The sequence below is a fragment of the Thamnophis sirtalis genome, unplaced genomic scaffold (assembly GCF_051295495.1).
Source record: "Thamnophis sirtalis isolate CommonGarterSnake01/CBP01778 unplaced genomic scaffold, rThaSir2_p1.2 scaffold_6, whole genome shotgun sequence".
Lineage (NCBI taxonomy): Eukaryota > Metazoa > Chordata > Lepidosauria > Squamata > Natricidae > Thamnophis > Thamnophis sirtalis.
The window spans coordinates 102679971-102705742 of record NW_028261386.1 but is presented as its reverse complement, the minus strand read 5'-3'; the positions used below and the strand labels follow the sequence as shown (position 1 = coordinate 102705742).

General features: G+C 40.6%; 2 protein-coding genes across 2 annotated transcripts in view; one reads left to right on the top strand and one right to left on the bottom strand.

The window, feature by feature from the left end:
* NT5DC1 (5'-nucleotidase domain containing 1) overlaps positions 1–25772 on the top strand; it is a 95055-nt gene that overhangs the window by 9113 nt on the left and 60170 nt on the right. The window contains exons 5-6 of the mRNA XM_014053390.2: positions 1891–1970; positions 4156–4237. Coding sequence (XP_013908865.1) covers positions 1891–1970; positions 4156–4237 — 162 coding nt within the window. The remainder of the gene's footprint in view (positions 1–1890; positions 1971–4155; positions 4238–25772) is intronic.
* Positions 6525–16341, bottom strand: COL10A1 (collagen type X alpha 1 chain). Its single transcript, XM_087719148.1, has 2 exons — positions 16137–16341; positions 6525–8332 (listed from the first exon to the last, which is right to left on the bottom strand). Exons 1-2 carry the CDS (start codon positions 16339–16341, stop codon positions 6525–6527), a joined length of 2013 nt encoding a protein of 670 aa, XP_087575274.1.

Below are 25772 nucleotides of genomic sequence, written 5' to 3'. Positions count from 1 at the left end.
TCATGTCTTGTGGAATTAAGGAGTTTTCATCATGGTTTCTGATGCTAGTTATGTTCATGGACATGCTGTGCCAGTTTTCTACTTATTTGCCCTACATAGTGTCTTTTGCAGACCTTATACTGTATGTTATAGATGACTCCTGTTTTTTCTTCTGTGGATGGGGATGTTTTGGTTTACTTAGGATGTTCTGGAGGCTTTAGTTTGTTCATGTTGTACAGCCAGGCAATGTAGTTGTAATAGTCTGTTGATGATATCTGACATTTTTGATGCATGGCAGCATTATTTTTTTCAACTTGTGTTGATAGTGCTATATTGGTCAGACATTTTTTGATGAAGTTGTGTAGCTATCCATTTTGTTGGAAGATGTTGTACAGATGACTGTTTCCTTTTATTGATGTTCAGGGTTGCTGAAGTATGTTTGTGCTCATATAAATAAATAGTGTTCTTACACAGATAATCTTTTGGGAGGTGGGTTGTTACTTTGATAGTGGAGCACCTGGTTAGTCTAGGCAGTTTTATAGTCGGCTTGTGTTTCTAATTTGCTGTCACTGCCCCTACTAATGAGAATATCCAGGAAGGTTAACATATTGTTTTCTTTTTCCCTGGTGAATTTTATTCCTTTGAAGATGTTGTTGATGGTTTTGTGTATTTTCTCTAGTTGGAATTAGACATTAGACCAACAATCAAGAAGCAAGCAAAACCCCAGTCAAGGAGTCGTCAAATAAACTAACAGTAAACAACAGCCTAGTCAAGGAACCACCAAGACAGTGGTGGGTAGCAGGCAGTATGCGCGGGCTCTGGAGGGCCCACCTCCTTGAGCTCCTTACCTGTATTTGAAGCTCTTCGGCACTTCCGCACATGCGAATGGAGCGCATGGCGCCTGTGCGATGCTCTGCCATGCAGCTGGAGCGTCACAGAGGCGTCACAAGAGGTAAGGACACATGTGTGCACTGCGTGTATGTGCACACGCACTACATGCCTTCATGTGGTGGACGGCGGGCCCCATTGCAACCGTACTGGTTGCAATGGGATCCGGAACCCACCACTGCACCAAGACCATTACTACTAACATTGACAGAGCAAACCTTTAGTATACAAAATAAGAGCAAACCCCACTCTTTACTAGCACGGATGATGTTACCTAGTTTGGTAATGAAAGGTCTTCAAGAAAAGAACCAAAGTCAGAGAGCATCAAGGACCCCCACAAATATATTAAGATTTTTCCTATAATTAATGTGTCACAATGTTAAAACTGAGAAGTTTTCTTTTTCTGAAGATTTATTGAAAGTTCACCATAAAAGACTTATATCCAAAAGCTACATATAAGGCTAAAATTAGGTATATACATGTTATATATTATATATACAATATGTAAGTAAGTGTCTAAAAGCTTATTCCAAAAGCTGATGAAGAACTCAGGCTGAAGCTTGCTCCGTACATACTGTAGTCTGAAATGATCTGATGAGTGGGAGAGCCTAAGATAGATAAAGTTGTGAGGGGTTTTTTTTCTAAAAAAAAAAAAGAAGAGGGGGACTACCCTTCAAAAAAGCTGCAGCTGTTTTGGGAGTAGACATTGTGGGAGACTGACAAATCTTTACCAAAGATCTAGTCTCATCACTAAAACAGTGTTTCCAGACTTTCCCCTCACTTAACCTTCTGGAAATCGATAACGTATCCCAGAACTCATGTATAGGTTTTGATTTCCTGCAGTGATATTTGGAATTGTATTCTCATTGTATGATTCTCCAACATTTTGGTGTCTCTTGAGCAATTTACTATTTGTGATACAAGGGGAAATTTTGCAGATACTGGTATTATAGTAAATAATAATTTTCCTCACAAAAATGTCCACTAGGTATCTAATAGGCATTCAATTTCTTGTCTTTACAGCCAAGTATTATTCCTATGACAATTACTTTGATATGCCTGGGTCACTTCTTTGTGGACGGATTGTGGATTGTTTAGACAAAGTAAGTTCTAATCAGGTTTGGAGCATCAGATTTGGTGTTCATGGACGATACATTTAAATTAATGTTCCTTCTGCTTCTCTTCTTCCTTCTCACATGTTACATGAAGCTTGAACATTCTTTCAGGGATCAAATTCTTTACCCTTGCTTTACAGCAGTGAGTCACAGCAATAAGCTAGAACTGAATCACTTATCTACAGAATTCTGAAGGAATTCATTTCTTTTCTTAGGGAAGTAAATAGTGTCCTGCTTGTCTCTGTTTACATTCCAGACAGCCCTACCTATAAATAGGGCACTGATTCTGCTTATTGGCTTGTCCCTGGAACTCAGAGATCATTTCTGTGTTCAGCCCTAAATAATCTCCTGTTATGAAGATTTATGGACTAAGCATGAAAATTCTTTTTAGTATGTTTATTACTGTATATGTTCTACTAACTTGTCATTTATTGCTTCAAAAAATTTTTTTTGTATAAAACCTGAAAAGATGATTAAAAATGTAGGTCCGATAAGGCAGTGTTTTTCAACCACTGTGCTGCGGCACACTAGTGTGCCGTGATATAGTGTAAGGTGTGCCGTGGGAAAAACACTTTATATATAGTCAATATAGGCACAGTTAATTTTTTTTTAACATTTTCTAATGGTGGTGTGCCTCGTGATTTTTTTCATGAAAAAAAGTGTGCCTTTGCACAAAAAAGGTTGAAAAACACTGCGATAAGGGGAAGCATGTTCTATGGCAAGCAGGCACACATGAAATGAAGTTTTTATTTTTTTTATCAAGTCTCTAAACTTAATTAAACCCATTCCTTTGTTTATATTGGCTTCCATATTCTTTTGGGACAATGTTGCTTCATCCCGAGACCCACATGAAAAGCAAGGCTTTTATGCTCATGTTAGATATCATTAAGAAGAAAGTTTCCCAAAACAACCATATGTAAACAGATATAATTTGTTGTAATGATTAGTAGCCACCATTTACATACTGTAGTTTTGCCTGTGAGGAATTGGTTTTACACAAGATATTCCCTTTCTGCAATGAATAGTGTTTTTGCTTTTCTGTTTTTAAATATTAAAATGACTGTTTCATGCAGGGAATTGGTAGTTCAAGAGGAAGAAAAGAGTTTAAAAAAATCAAATCAATAATATAGTAATAAAACTGCATAATCAGAGCCGAGGTGGCGCAGTGGTTAGGGTGCAGTACTGCAGGCCACTTCAGCTGACTGTTATCTGCAGTTCAGCGGTTCTAATCTCACCGGCTCAAGGTTGACTCAGCCTTCCATCCTTCCGAGGTGGGTGAAATGAGGACCCAGACTGTGGGGGCGATATGCTGACTCTGTAAACTGCTTAGAGAGGGCTGAAAGCCCTATGAAGCAGACTATAAGTAACTGCTATTGCTATTGCTATATTCACATCATTGCATCACATGAGTGAATCCAGTACTGCATATTATTATATTTTTCGGACTATAAAATGCACTTTTTTGTCTCCCAAAAGGTGGTGAAAATGTCTGTGCGTCTTATAGACTGAATATTGCCGAAGCCCCACCCACCGGTCATTTTTTGGCCTCTGCACGCCCAATTTTGGGCCATTTTTCAGGCCTTTTTTCAGCCCATCTTTTTTGAAAAAAAAACAGGCCAAAAAAGCATCAAAAATGGGCTGAAAAAAGCCCCCAAAATGGGCCAAAAAAGCCCCCAAAATGGGCCAAAAAGCCCCAAACGAGCCAAAAAGCCTCAAAAAAGGGCTAAAAAAAGCCTAAAAATGGGTAGAAAAAAGGCTTGAAAATGGCCCCAAAAAGGGCTAAAAATGTGGCGCTCGGAGGCCAAACCCCTTTTTTTTTGTTCTAAAAACAAATTTAGGTGCATCTTATAGTCAGGTGCGTGTTATAATCTGAAAAATATGGTAATTAGCAAAGTTGTTTCTTAAATGTGTATTGCTGGCATCAAAGGGAGGCATTCCCAAACATGTCATTGATAACTCTGCATGTTCAATTAATGTGGGGGAAGAGATGAAGAACAAAAACAGGATGTTGGAGTAAGAAAAAAAAAGGATTGGCCAGAATCCTGAATGAGGGAACCCTATGTGGCTGCATTGTATTTCAGACTGTGCTTGTGGTTGTTATCTTATTTTCTCACTGCTTGCTAGAAAAACTGTTCACAATGAAAAAGGCAATGGGGTTTCTTTATGCTTGCAGCACAGCCCTAGGAGAAAATATGACTTCTGGAAGGATATGGTTGCTGCCATACAGTATAATTATAAAACGTCAGCTTTTAAAGGTGAGTGGTTTCCCTGCCTTTCAAGGGCTGTTCTTTGTTGAAGGTGCTTTTCATGCATCTGTCAAAATGTAACTGGCCCTTCATAATGGCTGTGCATTTTCACAATTAAAATATATTGATGGGGACCGAATTGGAATGATAGCAATCAAGCAGCAAACAATATCCCAGTCAAGGAGCTGCCAAGTAAGCTAACAGTAAGCCCAACTAAAGACCCTCCAAGACCCCATCCCCATTGACATTGACAGGGCAAGCCACTTGTAGCTAATACAGGAACAGTTTCTGGGAAGGGGCCCTTAGAGGGGAAGTCAAACATAAATAAATAAGAGGAGTTATTGATTCTGTGGATGCCTAGAAAATGAAACTATTCAAATGTCCCTATATCTGCAAAGAACTGGGTGTAATGGTTTTTGGGAATGGGAGACAGGAGGAAGAGCTGCAGCCTAGACCAGTTATGGCAAACCTTTTAGACTCCCGAGTGTCCAAACTGTGTATGTGCGCATGCCCAAACTAAAAGGTGTGCATGCGCAGACATGCATGTGCAGGCATGCACAGCAGAGACCTGTAGACCAGCTGGCTGGGGGGAGGCAGGGCGTCTCAACACCGGCAGCATTGTAAGAGGTAAGATCTTTTTCTTTCGTGAGCTTCTGTTTCATTGTTTGCAGGGAAACAGAAGCTCATGAAAGAAACGCCACAGGGATCTGACCTGGGGCAACGGCACGCGTGCCAGGAGAGAGGACTCTGTGTGCCACCTCTGGCACGTGTGCCATCGTCCTCATGGGCCTAGACAATGGTCTGATAAGAGAACTTTGAGTCCGAAAAAGAAAAGGCGATAAAAGCATCTCAGAAGAGACCTTCCCTAGTCTTGGAGAAAGCAGACATGAACAAAGGGAAGGATATTTTCAGACATGCAAGATTCTGTTAATGTAAATCTTACAATAAAAATGGAGCTAGTACTCAGACTTCTTATATGGACTACTTTGCAAGGCTAACACTGGAAATTTGGTTTATGTGGTAGGTAGAGAAAAAGAAATGTTTTTGCGGGCATTAGGCCATGAGCCGTATGAAAAATTTGCAGCATCTAATTGTTACACATTTTCCTACTTTTTCACCTGATTTTGTAAATATCTATCTCCTGTCCTTCCTTGGCATAATAGGAATCCAGCACAGGATTGAACGCTTCTATATCTTAATGTGTATTTTTCGACCTGTTAAAACCTGCATTCAGAAATTCCCAGGGTAACGTAAACACCACAACACAGTAAAAACAATTGACAAAATTATTTCTATCAAAATCTTTTGCAAGAAATTATTTAGATAGAAATTATATTTTGATAGAAATTATATAGATAGCAATTATTTCTATCGTTATCTTCTCACTAAATTTGCTAAATGATCAGAGAAATTGAAAGAAATGTTTCATTTTTTTATTTATATTTTTTTTAAAATCAAAATGGACAGATACAACTAGAACCTTTTTTAGAACAAACTGTAGAATTTTGGTTTTAAAAGAACACAGTACAGGCCATTTATAGTGATTTCGTACAAATGGTTTGGAATCAAGATGTTACTGTGGGATGAAATATACACTGCACAGTGGTACAATTAGTTATTAATAACTATTCACACTCCATAAGGTAAATCTGTTAACATTTTAAACAGGTTCTTAGCTGTAGTTGTATCGCTCTCTGAATGTTGTATGTAAACAGACATCATTCTGTAAAGGGTAGTATTGAAATATTTTATGAGGATTATAATACTGTCAATTTAGCAATAAATATACCTACAGTACTCATGATCAGCCATTACTAGTACCTGCGCATTTGGACATGATTACCACTTTATATGCTCACCTGGGGTACCCTGGAACCAAATGGATTCATTTTGTGATGCAAATATTTCACCGAAAATGTTTAGAGTAGAATTAACACAACATATTGCATTTCTTGCGTTTTTTAAAGCTATGCACATGTGTTTGTTTTGATGGCATTACTGTCTACACATCTATGAAAGGAGATTTTGATAGTGGTGCCCTTTTGGGGGGGAATAACCTTGGTAAAAATAATCTTGATTAGCTTTTCAGTATGTAGGCAAGTAAAATGCATGTCTCAGTGTTGCCATACAGTATGATTGTACTTTGTGAATATTTTTTTAAATTTTTTTTAAAAATCATGCATTATGAACTTTAGAAAAGTAATTTTGTATTCGGGTGTAATTGTGTTAATTCCGTTGTATATGTAGAAGTACACACACACATATACCTGCATGCATTTTTCTGTTACGCTGAATATTACATTTGTGCAAATAAGAAACCTGAGAAGGAGGAGTGGACATACTCTGAAGAGTAAAGGCCATTTGTGTCATTGTTGGGCAGCTGTAACCAGACTTGATCATTTTCCATGAGATCAACAACAGCACTTCCGGAAGCCTGATCAAGGTATCCTTTCTTGTACTCGTCAAATGTGTACATGATGGGTGAGCCGTTCTTGTACAGGCCAACCCAAACATGTGTGCCTTTGACATGGACATGATAAGCGAAGTAGTAAAGCCCTGGAATCCTGCAGGTGAAGATGCCTGATCTGGGGTCATAGTGTTGTTGCTTGTTGTACAAAATTATGTCAAATTGGATAGGAGCAGCAGATGCAGGGTAAGCTTTGGAGAGAATGGCAGTGAAAGCGGACACCGGCCTGCCAGTGAGACCTTGAGTTGCACCAGCTTTTATAACTGGCACTCCTGCCAGGGCTTGCCCTGAAGGACCAGGGGGGCCTGGAGGGCCTGGCAATCCAGGCTCCCCAGGGTGGCCTTTGGAACCTGGTGGTCCAGGTGGTCCCATAGGTCCATCTGTGCCTTTCGATGAAATCCCAGCTGGACCTGGTAATCCTGGTGCACCTGGGTCCCCTTTGCCTCCAGGGTGTCCTGGAATACCTGGAGGACCAACAGGTCCCCTTATACCAGGTGTACCAGGTGATCCTCTAGAGCCTGGCCCACCGTTGATTCCTGCTGCACCTTTGGGTCCTGGTGAGCCCATTGGTCCAGGTAAACCAGTTGGCCCAGTGGGGCCTAGATCTCCTTTAGATCCTGCCACCCCTGGATAGCCTTTGGATCCAGGAAACCCTGGCTTCCCTGACCTGCCTTCCAATCCTGGCAAGCCTCTTTCTCCCTTAATCCCCGGGAATCCTGATGGACCAGTTGGGCCTCTTTCCCCTTTGAGCCCAGCTCTGCCACTTGCGCCAGTGGCGCCTCTTAGCCCTCGAGGACCTGTTTCCCCAGGTGGCCCGACTGGTCCAGATCTTCCAGGGATACCAGCTGGGCCTTGTTCTCCCTTAGCTCCTGGACTTCCAGGGAGTCCTTCAGGCCCCCTGTTTCCCTTCATCCCTGGCAATCCTGGTTTTCCAAACCCTGGGAGACCAGAGGGCCCAGTTGAGCCAGGAGGACCTGGGGGTCCTTTTGCCCCAGGAGTTCCTGGGAGGCCAGGTGACCCACTTGAGCCGGGGAGTCCTTTTCCAGGCATTCCAGGTTTCCCGGGAGAGCCTTGGGGACCTGGAAGTCCAACAGGGCCTGGTAAGCCTGGTGAACCCTTGTCCCCTTTAACACCTGGCTGCCCTGGAAACCCCCTTTCCCCAGGCCTTCCTATCCCTGCTTGTCCTGGAGGCCCCTGTGGCCCTGGCAGGCCTTTCTCCCCTGGCCGACCTGGAACTCCGTGCCCGTTTTCTCCCCTTTGCCCTTTAATACCAGGAATGCCTGGAACACCTTTTTCCCCAGGGATGCCTCTTAGTCCTTGAGGTCCCGGGAGTCCTTGCTTCCCTGCCACAGAAATTCCCGCAGGACCAGGAGCTCCAGGGGAACCTTTTGGCCCTGGAAGACCAGGAGGCCCCATGCTTCCTTTTTCACCAGGGAATCCTTTGTCTCCCGGTCTTCCTGGCAAGCCTGCGGTTCCTGGCTTTCCCGCCGCTGAAAGTCCTGGGGGTCCTTGAGGTCCTGGAGGCCCTTGGCTTCCATAGCTTGGTTTTCCTGGTTCTCCTGGAGGTCCTGGGAAGCCTCTGGGGCCAGGGGGGCCTGCTGGGCCTTGCGGGCCTTGTTCTCCCCTTGCCTGTGAACCTAAACCAACATTAAGACAGTTAACATCCTATAGGAATGAAAAGATTCAGAAGGGCAGGTAACAACAGTACCTAGACTTTATATATTGCTTCACAGTGCTTTACAGTCTTCTCTAAGCGGTTTACAGTCAGCATATTGGCCCCAACAATTTGGGTCCTCATTTTAGTGACTTCAAACATTTGTTGCTATTTTTTAATAACAATGTTTGAAGGTTTGAAGGTTTAGGTTTGAAGGTTTATTAACATTTATAGGCCGCCCTTTTCCCTGAGGGGACTCAGGGCGGCTTACATAAGATCAGGGGAGGGAAATACAAACAATAACGTAGACAAATATAAAGTAAAATAATGAGCAACATTCATTCATCATTCGGGAGGGGCAATTATCTTTGTCCCCAGGCCTGACGGGCTAGCCAGGTCTTAAGGGCTATGCGGAAGGCCTGGACGGTGGTGAGAGTACGAATCTCCACGGGGAGCTCGTTCCAAAGGGTCGGAGCTACTACTGAAAAGGCTCTCCTCCTTGTAGTTGCCAGCCGGCTTGGCTGGCAGATGGAATTCGGAGGAGGCCCAATCTGTGAGATCTAATTGGTCGCAGGGAGGTAATTGGCAGAAGGCGGTCTCTCAACAATGTCTATTTAAAAAAATCCCTGTGCCACTTAAGACATAGCTCAGTTACAGTTATTTCTTATAACAAAATGATGGTTTGTTTACATTTCATATTGAGTCGTTTGAGGAAGGAAGGAAGGAAGGAAGGAAGGAAGGAAGGAAGGAAGGAAGGAAGGAAGGAAGGAAGGAAGGAAGGAAACTTGAATAATTTTTGACCTTAGAAAAGTTGCACTAATAGCTAGCAAAAAAAAAGGCTAACTAGTGAAGGTTTAATGAATATTCTATGAAAATAAGCTGAAACCAGCTCATTGGCTTCAATGAGCATGACATTTCAAAATGTTTAGATATAGCATAGGCTGAGGGCTGCTCCCTGTTCATGATTTTAGTGCACTGTATTTTGGAACCTGTAGTATTTTCTCATAGGAAAGAAAATCTCTACAGTAAAGTTCATAGTTGTGGTAAAACAACAGAGATCTGTTGGTGAAGCATTTGCCAGCCACTGAGGTTGTGTTCCTTAACTTTTTATTTTTTGCACTTGAGACATTTGGAGTCAGATTCATTGAAGTGTAAGAGCCTGAATCTCTGTTTTTTCAAACCTGTCTACATTTTTCTGATACAGAGAAAGAAGGCAAGTTTCACAAGCGCCTTGATTGTGTGAATGATTGTGATCTCTTTAATTGGAGAAGTTAAATCATACAAAACCTTGGAACAACAAATAAGTGTAGCAGTGTCTCAGGAGAATTAATTGCCTGATATGATTTATTTATGAAGCATATGGAACCTGATATGAAAAGATTATCTTTATTCCCACATAGGTAATCCTCAAATTATGACTGGTCACTTAGCAATCGTTTCAAGTTCACAAATGTATACCTAGAGGGGTACTTACAATCCGGATTTTTAAAAATCTGACAGTCACCCTCCTGTGCAGTGATGTGACTGTACTTCAGACGCCTGCCAACCAGGCCGCATTTACAGCCATTTGCAGCATCCTGCTACCACATGACCAAATTTTAACGATGGTTTTGCCTTTATTTATTAAATGTATCCTGGCGATCAGCAATAATCACACCCCTAGTGAACCATTGATTTGCTTAATACCCGTGGTAATTTGCATAAAGGCTGCCACACAAAGATCATAAAATTGACAGTCGCAAGTTGCGACTGTGATGGGCAGGCTCCTTTACAATGACTTGAGAACTACCTGTACCTAGTTCACCATGATATTTCTACCAGGAAGAAAGGAAGAAGATGTGGTTCAGCTAGAATAAAGACAGGGACAGACTGGTTAATGTGTTGGTTGTGCAAGAATTTCTGAGATCCAATCCGCCATCCTTTCTTCTCCAGCAATAGAAGCATTCTGCTGAAGGGCAAAGCCAGTTCTAGGATAGCAATCTTGTTGAAATTCATTTGCAGTTGAAAGCAAAAGTATTGTTGTTATTGTTGTTGTTGTTGTTGTTGTTATTCACACAGTCAGCCAGATTTTCAGTCTGGGTTTGATATTTTTGTCTACCTATCGAGTCCTTACTGAGGACCTGGGCTAGGCAAATCTGGATGTTTAATATCGTTGTAGGATGGAAGCAGTTCCAAGTAAAGCTGCCTTCTGCAATTGACTGATGGCAAATTTGTCAATGCCTATGGTGTTCAAGTGGTGCTCCAGTAGTTTTGGGACTGCACCCAAGGTGCCTATTACTATGGGTACTACCCTTGCTTGCCTTTTCCATAGTCATTCTATTTCTATTTGTAGGTCTTTGAATTTTGTTGTTGTTGTTATTATTTATTTATTTATTTATTAGATGCATATTCAATTAGGTTGTGAATGTAATGTTCGCTTTTTCCCTTGCCCTATTTTTCCAACAAGAACTCTGTGTGGTGGGCTGGGCCGATAGAGAATAAGTGACCCAAAGACATGCCACCTTTCCTGAAAGTTTGGCAGTCAGTGAGTTGAACATGATCCTTGTGTTTTAATGCAGCCTCTGAAAAGTAATTTATTATATTATTTTAAGGAGAGAGATAAATTAAGAATGGATTACTCTTACGTGGTTTTGGAACAGGAACTTCAATATGTTTATGTTTAAGCTTCTGAAGCTAATGCAGGTTTTTTTGTATTTTTAAACCAATAGAGGGAGCCATGCAACCGTGTATAAGCCATAGGAAAAAAGGGAATGTGTCTCTGCAGAGAAATGCAGAATCTATGGACAGAAATACAACTTCCATCAACATACATCATTTATATATGTATCGTGTGTGTGTGTGTGTGTGTGTGTGTGTGTGTGTGTGTGTGTTTGTGTGTGAATTAGATCTGATCTCAAGATTCTATTACATTTTTCATAATTTAAACCAGCTCTCCCAACCAGATGCATTCTATGTTATTGGATTACTGTACCCAAAATTCATAGTCACTGGAATTCTGGGAGTTGTCATCTTAACAAACTTGGAAAGTTTTAGGTTGGGTATGAAGTTATGTTTCTCCAATGCACAATTCCACGGGTTAACAGAAAGAACTGTTCTAAAAGAAAAGACCTACGAAAAGAACTTTAGTGAAGGCATCTGTTTGGATACCATGGAAAGTTTTGAGCAAATGTTTTGCTGGAGACCACTCCAGAGTCCTGGAATCATGTTTGGCAAACCTAGCATAGGGGAGCAGCAATAACAAACCAAGTAAGTAAAATAATTTATGTTGTAAAAGTTTGTAGATGTCTGAAGGGGTTTGTGTAATTACTACAGTATTTATGTTGGGAAGAGCATAGCCTTACAGTGACTAAGATGTATTCTCTTGATAAATCTTTTTTGAGCTTACTACAAAATAGCAAAGCCACATATACATTTTTCACATCTTTGTCAGTTGGGCATCAGGAAGAGCTAATCCATTCTTGTTAGTCTTAAATAAGTATTTTTAAGAAGATAGGTTTACCTTTTTGTGCATTTAGTAAACCTACTTGGTCTTATTTTTACTTGTATCTAAACATGCCTTGTGAAAATTATTTCCAGGAACTGCACAAAAAAAAATCTCATGAATCTATGAACATTATAATATGGCTATCAATAGATCACTGAGCAGGTTTTTTTTCCTATGTCCAAATTTAGCATATCTACAAATACTTAAAAGTAATAAAGCTCAGTAGGATACCGAGCATCTAGAACAGAGGTGTCCAATCTCGGCAGCTTTAAAATCTGTGGACTTCAACTCCCAGAATTTCCTAGCCAGCCATACTGGGAAATTCTGGGAATTGAAATCCACAAACTTAAAGTTGCCAAGGTTGGATACACCTGATTTAGAACTTGAAAAGTGATTTATGTTACATTACTGGGAATGTTGTTTCAGGATGCAACCAATTCCTGAGTATCAGCCCTGTTCACATAGCTTGTATTAGTATAGTATAGGATGCTCAGGCAGTAAAAGCTGCTACTTCAGCGATGGCGAACCTTTTTTGGCTTGTGTGCCATAATTGGGGGAGTGCAAGGGGAGGTCGTGTGCAGGCGTGCCGCACCCATAAAGCAATGCGCAACACCCCCCAGTGTGCATGCATGCATTACAGGTGCTACCCCCCCCCCCATTTTTGCATGCTTTTTTTGCCCTCCCCAGGCTCCAGAGGCTTTTCTAGGAGCCTGGAGAGGCCAAAAACAGTCCATTCCTGAAATTCCGATTTACCCGTAGGGCCGGTTTTTTGTGCTCCAGAGGCTTCAGGGAAGCTCATGAAGCCTCCAGGGGTGGGGGGAGGCTCTTTTTGCCCTCCTCAGGCTCCTATAAAGCCTCTGGAGCCTGGGGAGGGTGAAAAATGGCTTTTAAAAAGGGTGAACTTAGCTGGCCAGAGTGCACATGCATGCTGGCCAGCTAACAGGGCAGCGCCTTGTGTGCCCTGACAATAGGTGCCATAGGTTCACCATCACTGTGCTACTTCCTTTAGAAAGGAACCAAGTATCTGAGTTAGAAGCATCCCAAATAATATTAAACTGAAATTCATGCTCCTTTAACTTAAGCTCTCTAGATCAAGTCCTGCTGTCTCTAGCAGAGAGGACCAAATCTTTGCCAGCAGAGGAGAAACACATCTCTGTGGGAGGAGTCACTGTTGGCTCCTCCCCACTTGAAAAATCAAGGATTCCTTGAGATTGGTGCTATGCTGAGAGGCGCTGCAATGGGAGATCCTCACCCTCCTCGTCATGCTGTAGTTCATGTTTTTCAAACTTGGCAACATTAAGATGGGTGGACTTCAACTCCCAGAATTCCCTAGCCAGCATTCTGGTGTGATGCATTCTCATTTCCCACTGCCAGTGGGGAAGGCAATTATTAAATCAAGCAAGGCATGGTTTCCAACCAAAGGGTTGTGCCTCACTTTCTCAACCTTCATGCTTTCAAAGTAGACTCCTGCCTAACCGCATTAGAAGTGCTCACGTTTAAACCTTACCAATTTGTTTTAAGATTTAATTCCCTAAAAATGGCAAGAGTATGGAAGAGTCAGTATGGAATTGCAGTTTCAAGAATCTGAACAAAAATCTTCATAGCATCCTACAAAGAAATCTGAGAATTGCAAAACAAAACTTTTTAGATACTTTGTGTCCTGTAATTTCACTACTGGATATTTCATAAAAATTCCTTTCTTGTAAGTCTGCCATATTATCTAGCATCTTCTAGACCAGGGATGGCTAACCTTTTTGTTGTCGCGTACTGAAAGCGTGTGCACGCTGCAATAATAATGCAATGCGCACATGACTCCCCCGCACAAGTGTGCTTGGACACCCCCCCTGCCCCGTTTTGAGCCTATTAGGCCTCCCTGCAGCCTCCTGGGAGCAAAAATAGGCTGGGGGGCCGCACCGCGGAGAGGGCCACATCTCCCACGCATGCACACACATCTCCCACATGCACCCTGCACATGCACAGGAGAGATCTGAAAATCAGCTGGCCGGCAGGAGGTGCACACATATGCGCGGTAGAGCTCAGCTGGGGTAACCCCTCACATGCCCACAGAAAGGGCTCTGTATGCCATCTGTGGCACTCGTGCCATAGGTTCGCAATCACAGCTTTAGACACTACAATTCTTAGTGCCCTCAGTTAACATGGTATAATGGCAAGGAAGGATGGCAAGAATGGCATTGTAAGGGTTGTATCCAGAGAGCTACAAGTACCCCACCTATAGTGATCTTGATGATTGTGAGGATGGAACTATTTATTTGATTAATGCAACTCCTTCCTACCATGATTGCTAACAAAACCTTGAAAACAAAAATGGAATATTAAAAAAATAACAAATATAGGTTTCATCAGCTTATAATACATGGCTTAAATGTGAAGCATATGTTATCATTTCAAAATCTATCTAACAAATGAATTTCTCCATCGAAGTTAGAACATACAATAAAACCTGAATTTGGAACTTTTTCAGAAAAAAATAAATATTTCATGCCTGATATTCCTGTTACTATGGTGAAATGTGAAATTTCAGCATCACAATAACCTCTCATTGATGAGATTATATTTCCATTGAACTGAATGAAGTGCTTGGATTTTGCATTCAAAATAAATCCTCTTGGATTCCTTTGTAAACTCACTTCCTAAATAGTATTAGCTAAATGAATGGAAAGCTAAATCCATGCATGAATAGCAGGACAGGAAAATAGAGAAATCTGTATGGTAGGTTGCCAAATATTGTTGACCTTCAGTTTCCATTAGATCCAGAGACTTGCAAATCACCACCCTTTGAAGTTCCACAGGCTGTCTATTGGTTTTCTAGAAGGTTGACCACCTAGTGGTCACATTAGATATTCTGTGGCTGTCAATGAACCTGTCTTACCGAGGAGAAAATATATATATTGAACTTTTGCTTAAAATCTTAGTATTATGCTAAGAAAATTATCTTGTTTTCCATTTTATTGTTAACTGCTCTTTTGAAGTGGGATGGATAACAAAATCATTGTGAGAAATCTCAGAGCTTAGTTTTAGTGATAGGTGCTACTTTTAGTATTTTCATGCACTTGTTGTTGGTACATCTTTTATATTGTAATCATTATGTTTTAAGAAAGAAAGGAAGTGAAAAAATGTTTTCAGTTGGTATTTCCCCTGTTCTGCCCTGAGTCTTTTGAACCCTAGACCGTAAAAGTATAGCCTGGAGAAGGTGTTTTAAAATCACAATTAGAATGCCTTAGAATCGTGATGGCGAATCTATGGCATGCATGCCAGAAGTGGCACAGAGTGCCCTATCTGATGGCATGCAAGCCGTCATCCCAGTTCAGCTCTGCCATGCATGCACACATGCCTCCCCTGGCCAGCTGGTCTTTGGGTCTCTGCCGTGCATGCGCAGGGGGCAGAGCGCATGCGGAGAGGGCACACACACATACACAGGGGCAGGGCACGTGGCATGTGTAGGGGACTGTGTGTGCATGCACAGGGGGGAATGTGCGGAGGGCACATGTGTATGCGCTGGGCTACACACACATTGAATTTTGGCGGTTTTGGCGCACACTTTGGGCACTCAGCCCGGAAAAGGTTAGCCTTAGAATATGTTCTATATTGCTTTCTAGTCCTTCATCCCTGCATCAGTTGAACATCTATCTGATCATAAAACTGAAGAGCCAGTTTTGGCAAACCTTCTGGCCTAAAAACCAGCATACTGGAGTTCTAGTTCTTCTTTAGGCATGAAAGCTGGCTAGGTGATTTTGGGCCAGTTTCTCTCTCTAAGCTCAGTCAACCTCATAGGGTTCTTGTGGAAAAATGGAGAGGAGGAAGGAATATTAGGCATGTTCACCTTGACTTACTTATAAAGTAATAAAAGTGGAGTGAAAGTCTAATCAATAAAATAGCAAGTTTTGAAAAACCACACAATCTACTCTCTCTGGGATGAACTACTTTAAAATACATGGTGGCATATATATTTAAACAGTTTCTTATAATTGAATTTTTTTCTCATGGAAAAAGCGTGTATCAAAGTGGTTTTCTTAACCACCTAATTATCTATGCATGATCCTGAAAAGTTTATAGACAGAGCATTCAAACATTTCACGTCCTATATGCTATTTCCCTGCAGTTATTCCTCTGTATTCAGTTTTATGGTGGCAAGTATCTTTAAAAGAACAAGAGTAGTTTACCTTTTACAAAACCAATGCTTTTTGTCTCACAAAACAACTCTTTTTGGAATAGCAAGTATCTTGATCATCACTTATCGCCAACATTCTTAACAAATCCACTTTAAGAAGCAAATATCACTTACCAGAATTTTTTATGTTGAAAGGCTGAAAAGGTGGCCCTTTGATTGGTGCACTTGGTTGTTTCTGATATCGTTGAGGATAAAAGTGTTCATCACCCCAGACTATGTTCATGGAGAGCAGCATCAACAGAAAGGATAGATGTGACTTCATATTCCTAAATCCACTCTTCATCGAAGGAAGTAAAAAAAAACAACTATTTGTGTACATATTTGGTGAATTGGATTCTTTCTATCCCTACAAAGTTAAAGTAAATACATAGACATTCTGCCTTACTGCAACTCATTGGAGTACAGGCTTTAAATAACTCTTTTTTTTAATGTAGGAGTACTAAGCATCAGAAAACTAGTTATATTTTATTGCATGTTCAACATGAACTGCATAATAACCCAATGGTATGGAAATAGATTCTGAAAGAAAAAGAGGAGAAAATTACAAAGCTGCCATTCCTGTCTCCAAATAATCCCCCTGAAGTTTTCAAAAACAGACTCTGGCTCCCCCTGTTTCAGAAAACATGCCCATTTAGCAACTTAGGCAGAGGTAAGCCTTCTGCACTAACTGTAATTAGAATATTCTCAAGTGTCACATGTGTTCATAGTGAGCACATGAAAAGCCTCTGTCCCACTTAGAGGTCTTGGAAGCCACGCCAGATAGAATTGTAGCATACCAGCATGTTGCAGAATTACAAATGTGGAGTGGAGCAGTCTTGGCTCATGAGTCCTCCTACTACAGGTGTGCAGATCAGAAGTTGTTATTTCAAGGAACATCCTGAGTCATTTATACTGTTTGTGACTTCGGTGATGAAGTTGCACTGCGTGGTAGCTCCACCTTCAAACCAAGAAAATGCTAATTATGGTGGAAAGTTTTCTTGACCAAACATGTTGTGTCAGGTTGGGTTTCTATTATTATTATTCGGGATGCCAATCTCCATTCATGAATTTACTTCGATTGTACTAAAACTGAGGAGAGGTTGGTAGCTTACCGTTAGCAAGTGCCTTAAAAGACTTAGGGTCTGTTTTGATTGAAGTTTCTCCTTCACCTGCAGCAAAAGAAGAAAAGAGTAGGAAAACCATGCCAGAATTAGATTATTATCTTGAGGGAGGGGGATTGGTAGATAATCCCAGCCAATAAAGTATGATAAAAATTACACCAATCTTTAAAGATTAGTTGGTTTCTTTGATGCAATTTGTCTAAACTTCTAACTCATTCATTTTCATGTTTGCTTTCCCCCAATTTTTGAGAAAAGGGTTTTTTCCCGTTTCTCCATTTTCCTATTAATAATTAGTTCAAAAAAGGATATTATTTTGTATTAAAAAGGGAGCATTGCAAAAAATTAGCATTGAATTGTGGGAATAAAAGGATTGGTTTATCTGTTGTGGCCCGCCAGCAGAGCTGGCAGCAGCTTCAGACAGTGAGGAGGTTGGGGAGGAACATGGGCAAATCCTGAAGTCTGGGGAAGGCTCAGATTAGGGTTCTGCGTCGGAGGTAGAGAAGGAGCCAGAGCCATATACCAGCTGTTGTCAGAGTCAGACAGCAGTGAGGCAAACCAACAGCTGGAGCCTGTTCCCAGTGTGCACATGCGCAGAGTTGCCAGACAAAGTGAACAGCAGGGGTCGACTTGGGAGTAAGGCCAGATGATGAATGGCCCCTCCCAGAAGAAATTAAAGAGGAGTGAAAGACAGTGGAGTTTTCAGGAGACAATTAGTTTGATAATTGGTTAGTGACTCTTCAAGACTCCTTGCCAAGTTCTGCAGATATCAGCCTGTCAGCTTTCCAAGCCAGATAAAGTGTGTGACCGTAAATCCTCCTTTGAAAGACTTCGCCAGCAGAATTCACTGTAAATTAATAAAAGGGTTTTTTGCCAGGACAAGGAGTTTGTTTTATGCTCTTGGGAAGCCTCGGTCAGAACATTATCCTATTGAAATAGGCAGTTTTTTGCTTTTCTGTTAGAGGGTTTATTTTATTTTGCTCCGTGCATATTTCTTAAATAGGAAGGGACGCATTCCATCAGAATAAGTTCTCCAAGCCCCAAGTCCCTGGTGATTGAAACAGAAAACAGAAAAAAAAAACTTAATCAGAAGGGTGCAACTATTAGACTGTATAAAGCATTTTATTATTTATTTATCAAATAAAGTATTTGGAAGAGGTACACTCCTTCAGAAACTCTGTTGGCACAAGTGAATCAATCCTTTTTGATGCATTTAACTCGCAGTGCTCTTTAAAAGGCTTACACAGCCTCTTTCAAACTGTCCCTGGCTATCAAAGCAGGCGCGTGCATGCACAGATAATAGAGACTCTGAGACTGTTAGCAAAAAATTGTGCATGCTTTTAGAAATGGAACCAGCAAAGGAGAGCCTTTAAAATAGCCCTGCCATAGGAGGCTAGTGAGGACAAGAGCATCACACTGATATGTCACAAAATCTGCACTGATTTGACAAAGCATCTGCATTTTGTACATGGGATGTCACATTCCCATGTGAAAGGAGCAGTGGATTCTTTAATGCTTTGAGAAAGAAGGGTATGACTTTGCTAATAGGTTTTATAGAGCTTCTTTTTCATATGCTGCCCTAGTAACTATATCCTACACTCAAGTAACTGTGTCTTCCCCTAATGCATATGATGATGTGTACAGGTATGGGCTTCAAAAATTTCAGTAACAAGCTCTCTGCCTGGTTGCTGGGTGACCTGGCCTTGGTGGGCATGGCCTAGTCAGCCTCCTGCACCATGGTGGGAGGGAGCATTTTCGCTTTTCCCAGAGTCCGTAGACCTTTTCCAGAACTTCCGGGAGGTCCATTTTTCCCTCGAGCCTCCACATGGACCCTGCACTTACCTCGTATCCAAAATGGGCCGCATGGAGACTCCTGGGAGGGGTGGGGTGTAGTCAGGGGTGGGATTTGGAAGTTCTTCGAATTGGCCATAACATTAGCTACGGGTTCTCGAACCCTGGAAAACCCGTAGCAGCCCACCCCTGGATGTATCCATGCTTGATAAAGCAGCCTCCTTCATTTCCACAGAGAAAGCAGGCTCTTGTTCCTTTGAATGTTTGATTTCCATAATTCAATAGATATTCTATAAGTACGTTTAAGGCTGTGTTCCAGATTTGAAGGTACAGTAATGGTGGTATAATTTGAAAGCCTTTGTTTTCACAGCATAGAAAGGTATATTCATCTCGTCCAAGAGGCTTCGTGTATATTGATTGTTCAACTATGAGTCATTTTATAGTAGGCATATATTTTTCCTCAGTGTGATTACATTATACTGTAATCACTGTATTTATTTCTTTAATACATTCATAGACTGCCTGTTCTGACCCCCCTCCGTACAGTGAGTCACATCGACACAAGATTACTGTTAGCCAATTTATTCACAGTAATTAACTCACAGACAAGACTTTGACAGCAACCCAGACTTCCACAGATAAGAAATACACACAAGAGCTTCTCCAGCTTTAGTATAACGGTTGTGTCCTGCAAAAGGTCTCCTCTCAAAGTCTCTTATATAGTCTCTTGGAAGGAGCCTAATCACAACCACCTGGCCCCAATTATCTTCTATGTCTCCGTAATTGTTGCCGGCGCTTATCAGCCCGTCTGCCTGATGTTCGGGACCAACTCCCTTAGCTCCTCCCCACTGTTCCAGGGCCTGACATCAGGGACAAACTCCCTTTCGCTTTCACCGCTGCTCCATGCCTCAGGTGCCTACTGGTGGCCAACCAGCCTCTCTGGTCCCTGCTCAGAGTCTGAACCCTCCCCAGGGTCCTCCACATCTTCAAGAGCCGACTCATAGGGTCCCTCGCTATCGGAGTCTGTCGGCAGCTCCAATGGCTCCTGCTGGGCCACAACAGCTGCCTATCGTATCTCTATAACTCTAGACAATGCACAATCAAAACACAGAAACCCCCCCCCCCAATATTAAAAACAATAAAAATGACATAAAATAGCATCCAAGAAGACTCAATAACACTCAAATAAGCCATAACAAGGGGTCACCCATGCTATCAGGACCTCAGGTTCAATGGCAAAACCAGGCTTTTAGAGCTCTGCAAAAGGCCAGCAGGGTCAGGGCAAGTCTAATTTCTGAAGAGATACTTGTTTCCCTGAAAATAAGACTTCCCCAGATAATAACCCCAATCGGGCTTTTAAGCCCTCCCCTGAAAATAAGCCCTCCCTGAAAATATTGCAACAAAGCAGCAGCCATGAAGTGATCATCCTCGCATCTCAAAAATAATAAGACCTCCCTTAAAATAAGGCCAAGTGCTTATTTCGGGAGTCAAAAGAAAATAAGACCCTGTCTTATTTTGGGGAAAACATGGTAATGTGCCAGAAGATGCCACTATAGCAGAAAAGGCTCTGCTCCTTGGACCCAAGGGATGGCACAGACAGACTCAGAATCTGTCTCTCCTGCAAGATTTAACAGGATAGGTAAACAGCAGTGGGGAGAGATGGTCCAAGCTATGAAGAGCTTTAGAGAAAGCTACCAGTATCTTGAATTATACTCAAAAGCATACCAACAGCCAATACTCTTTCATGGAACAGAGATATCATATATACCAGCACTATAACATCCCATACCACCACATTTTGCACCTGCTGAAGCCTCAAAATACTCAAAAGCACATTGCAGTAATCCATTTAGGAGGTGACTAAGGCATGAATTCTGAGCAGGCCTTCCTCAGTCCAGGAACAAGTCACACTACATCACCACACAATGCCCGGCAAAGTATACAATTATTTCAGCCTATGAATAGCACAGGAAATCTGCTTACTCTACTTGAAACAGCTTCCTGCTCTACCTTATCTAGAAGCCATATTTGTAGTTTTCCTCTGTGCTTTAATCCAACTGTAACCTCCATATTCCGTTCACTGAATATTAGGTGCATTGATCTAAGTAGGTAGAAGTTCCATTTATGATCATGAATGGAGGTCTGTTGAAGGATCAAGGATCTGTTCAATCATCTTGATCTATGATTTATTGTTTATGATACATTGGAACCATCATGCCTTAAGTGCAGAAACCACACTCCACACTTGGTCTCTGTATCCACAGCAGCTGAAGGGACTGTCTGTCAAGGCCTCATATGTTCCTGCTTTTTATTTTCAAAAATTTCTGACAGATTTCTCACAGCAAACAAAACAGAAAAAAGTTTAATAGTTTCTGTGTACATGCATTCGGTCAAGACAGAAGTACACAGACCCATGTTGACTTCATTTTTCCCTTCAAATCCTGAAATGAGTCTTTTACCTGACAGAAATGTAGTTCTTTTGTAGATTTGTATGTGAATTATGGTACTATTTGTATTACTGCTTGTGATTGGTAATAACTGTTTGTTTTAGGAAATGGACTCCCACTCTCCTTTTTCTTATTTATTGTATATTGTATATTGTATATACTTTATTTGTATGCCGCCCTTTTCCCTGAGGGGACTCAGGGCGGCTCACAATTCGGGGGGAGGGAAGGACAAAACACGTTACGTACAAGAAAACAATACATCGTTAAAAAATGCAACAGTCATACTATTCGGGTGGGGTTGAAGTCTTCAGCCCCAGGCCTGTCGGGACAGCCAGGTTTAAAGGGCTACGCGGAAGGTCTGGAGGGTGGTGAATATTTTTTTTTTGAATATTTTACCAGAAATACAGATTTTTTTAAAAATTGTAACCAGACAAATCTATATTTAGGAATCAGGGCAAGATTCTATTCTTAAATCATCTTTTATTTCTTAATTGTGTCACACTTATCCCTTTTCCCTTCCCGTATTAGTTTTGAAACCCTTAGTACATCCTGATGCTTTCTGGATATCTTGGATTAAAACTTCTCCAATTCCCAGTAATAGATGCAGGAAACAGTAGGGATTGTTGTCTATTACATATGGAATACAAGACATCGGGCTTAAGGAAAATTGAGGTAAAGTGGATGTGATTTGGTTGCTTTCATCATTTATCCCATCATTCTTAGGATCCGTCATGATGTACCACATGCTTGAGAGCTAAGGAGCACAAAACCTCAGGAATGGAATTTCACAATTCAGACCAGATTGATGTCCTCAGGGCCTCTGATTAAACATAGGAATTGCCAGTTTGGATGACCTCAGAATCTGACTCATCCAGCACTCTTGTTTCGTAGTGGCTCGTTAGTTAGGACATGAATGTGACTGGACCTTTTGGTTGTGTTTCTTGGCAGCTGAAAGTGGCCATCCAATACTTCTTCCTTTATTCACAAGTGACAACCGAACTTCCATCAGTGCAGCAGAATACTCTATTTAAGAAACGGAGTAGAATATTTAAGTAATTTAGAAGTCATGTTTTTTGGTTTTATTTAAACAATTAGTGTTTATTGTCATAGTTTATAAAATACATCATTTATATTAGTAGCATTATCTATACATATTTCTGTTTATGTTTATGTTCATTTATGGTCATTTAGATTTAAATAATTTATGGGCTGCTTTTCAGAACAGTTTGTTTAATTTAGACATGACGTGGTAGCTATGCAAAATACTATATGACAGAAGAACATTTTACACACACACACACACACACACTGTAGATAATACATTTCATTCATTAACTTATCCAGCACTGAAAATATATTGGATAGTTTTAAAAGCTTCCTAACAATGTTAACTTGCCAGCTCTGTGTGTATGTGTTGTGTATTGACCATTCACAGTTACAGTGGTGATGAACAAAGTTAGCTTTATAACCAGTTCTCATACTTAACAACTTTCACAGATCTGTAAAGCAAAGGAAAGCTAAAGTAAGATCATAAGCTCAGTTGTGGTTTCATTAAGTGACCATTTTGTTTAACAATCAGATTGGTAATCTTAATTGTGGTCACGAAACAAGGACTACCTGTGCAAACTTCTATGGGTGCTGATAATTAGTAACTTTTTGCTAGCCATAGCAACCCTGAAAATAAATTCAGATTATAGTAACTTCAGTGGGATTTATGAAATAGGAAAAATTACAGTGCAATACTTATTAAAATAGGTATATCATAATTATTTACATCCTATGTACAGAGCTCTTACCAAACATCAACAAAGAAAGAGAGGTTTGTTCATTTTTGGCATTAAATACATAACTCGAGTGGTCATTTACAATGATTCCTTATCGTAGCACTTTATTTAGTGTAAGGATATTTTTATTACATCCAGCCATCTTCTAATAGCATAGTTGTTTTTCTGGAATCTGTTTACCTGCAACCAGTTATGATGCTGAGGCTTTAGTTTAAATAACTTATGCACTACATTTCTATATTTAAAAAGTAAATAATGTCTTAAGTTTCCTAAATATACACAGAACTGCTTAATTAAAATACATATTTTAATCAGTTTATGTGAATAGAAGAGCTGGTGGGTTTAACCATGGTAGACAAATTCTTTTTAATGTTGGTTCTTCCTGTGATGCAATCATAAGCCAAAATAGGATGTGCCAAATTCTGTTTCTAGAATAGGAAAGATGACGTCATCAGGAGTTCTGTCTTATTGGACCCATTTCTGCTTTGCTATTTTCATCTCTACTCATTTGTTACTCCATTCCCATAAAGTACACATAATTGCTCAGGCTGAGAATATCAGGTAAGCAGGAAAGAATATAGTAAAAAGATATCATCCCTAAGTCTCCAAGACCAATAATATCTCTTTCGTCACTTGCTTTACAGCCTGACTAGAATTAATCATAGAAATTTTATTCAGTCATAGTTAGATTACTTTCTAATATCCTTTCTTGTGATAGGCTTGATTGATAGTTATCCTGCTACGGGTAATTTTTGTTTCTATTAAGATATTTTTTTATCAGTAGCATACTGGATTTTTCAGATTAAGGTCTGGTTGTGACTTGGTCCCACTGATGCCAACTGAATTTTAGCTTAACTCTTCACAACACTAATACACCCTGACAGTAATTTAAGATCTGCTTGTATGACTTTTCATTTAAAATATTTTGACCTCTGTATCTTGACCCCCTAAACCCCTGGAAAATGATCAACATTTGTATCATTATGTTTTGCATGTGGAGAGGTTAATTTGGGATGAAAAGTCCACATATTTAGTTTATATAAACACAACCCGTGTTGATACAAAGTGAATGAGTTTTAATACTCTCTGTAATCTCCCTCAGTCTTTCAGCAGAATACTAAACAGTATTCAATTATAGCCACCACATACAGGAGGAAGACAAGGCCACTTGCTTCTTCATGGGCAAATCTATGCAGCCATTTTGCCATACAGTGTGGACACTGTTTTAATGGTTCCCTGAACACATGTCTCATACTGCGTCTCATTATCCTCCTAAAGTGCCACATTTTGGAAGTGATGTTTTCCCTACTATCCCACTTTAAGGTATTGTGTGCAGGCAATACAGGGCACATTGATGTGCATCAGAGACGGGTCCTAAAAACATGCTCTGAGCAGGACTTTTAAGACTTCAGTAAGTTTTGAAGGTTTTCTGTGGGATTTCCCCCTTTTTAACCCACCCTTCAGTCTTCTTTTGTCTATAGAAAAGACAACCACTTTTGAATTTCTTGTTTAAATGGGTTGCTCAACTTGGAGACTGTGAAGTCTTGAAACTGACCAGCTATGGTTCAAGGCATGTGATGAAAAGGACTCAGTTCTTGTATTTCTGTAGCCTGCATGGTGGGGAATTCCTTTCCCATTGACTGCTGCTTCCAGGGAAGTCCTGAGTTCTCACTTCATATATGAAGTGGTTCTTATATTACGTTCTTGGATAGTATAAAGCTCTCACATAGATTTCCACAACTAAATCCCGTTTTCAAACTCCAGCTCTTCAGGAATACTTGTCTACTGGCTATATCTTTGCTGCCCAAATCCTGACTTCTGCCAAATCCTGGCAGCCAAGAGATGGAAAAATCCTCTTTGTTGCTACCTAGCACTCATTAGAGTAGACAATTCATCAATTGACCATCATCATAGATAGATCTGTTGATGGGACAAGAGAAAACAAAGACACAAATTGCAAATTACTATCTTTTTTCCTCTACTTCCATTTCTCTTTCTGTCTGCACCACAGTTGAGATTGAGGAACAGCATAATCTGCCAAAAACCTTAGTTTCTCTCTCTTATGAGGAGCAAAGAAGGTGAGTGGAAGATGGAGATTTGTGGAAGATGGAGATTTGTGGAAACTGCAAGGCTTGAAACTTTTCCAGCATAAAAAGAAAAACTCCTTTGAGTCACATAATAATAAATATTGGAAAGAATCTGTTTTTGAAACACAAATGGTCAAGTAGATTCTTTGTTTTTTAAGTGAATAAGCTGATAGCGAATATTATTATTTTTTTACCTTTAAACACCCTACTTCCCTTAATTTTATTTTTGACACTGAAATCTATGTACATACATCCAAGTGATAAAATAAGTATTTGGTCAAATTGGTTTATGACTATGCTGATCCACAAACAAAAAATAGCCTCCCCTCCCTTATTTCTAAATGAGGAACTTGCTTTCCTTCGATGTGTGTTCTCCAGTGACATCCTGAGTAGAAGCTATAAGGAGAGGTCATGGCTAATTCCAGTCTCCTTGGAGGTAAAAAGGTTCAAGGTATTTCCTCAAAAACCACGTAATTAAGAGAAATCTTCCATCACTGTTGCGGAGCTATTTCTCAAAGTACACTTTTTCAGCAGGTAGCAAAAT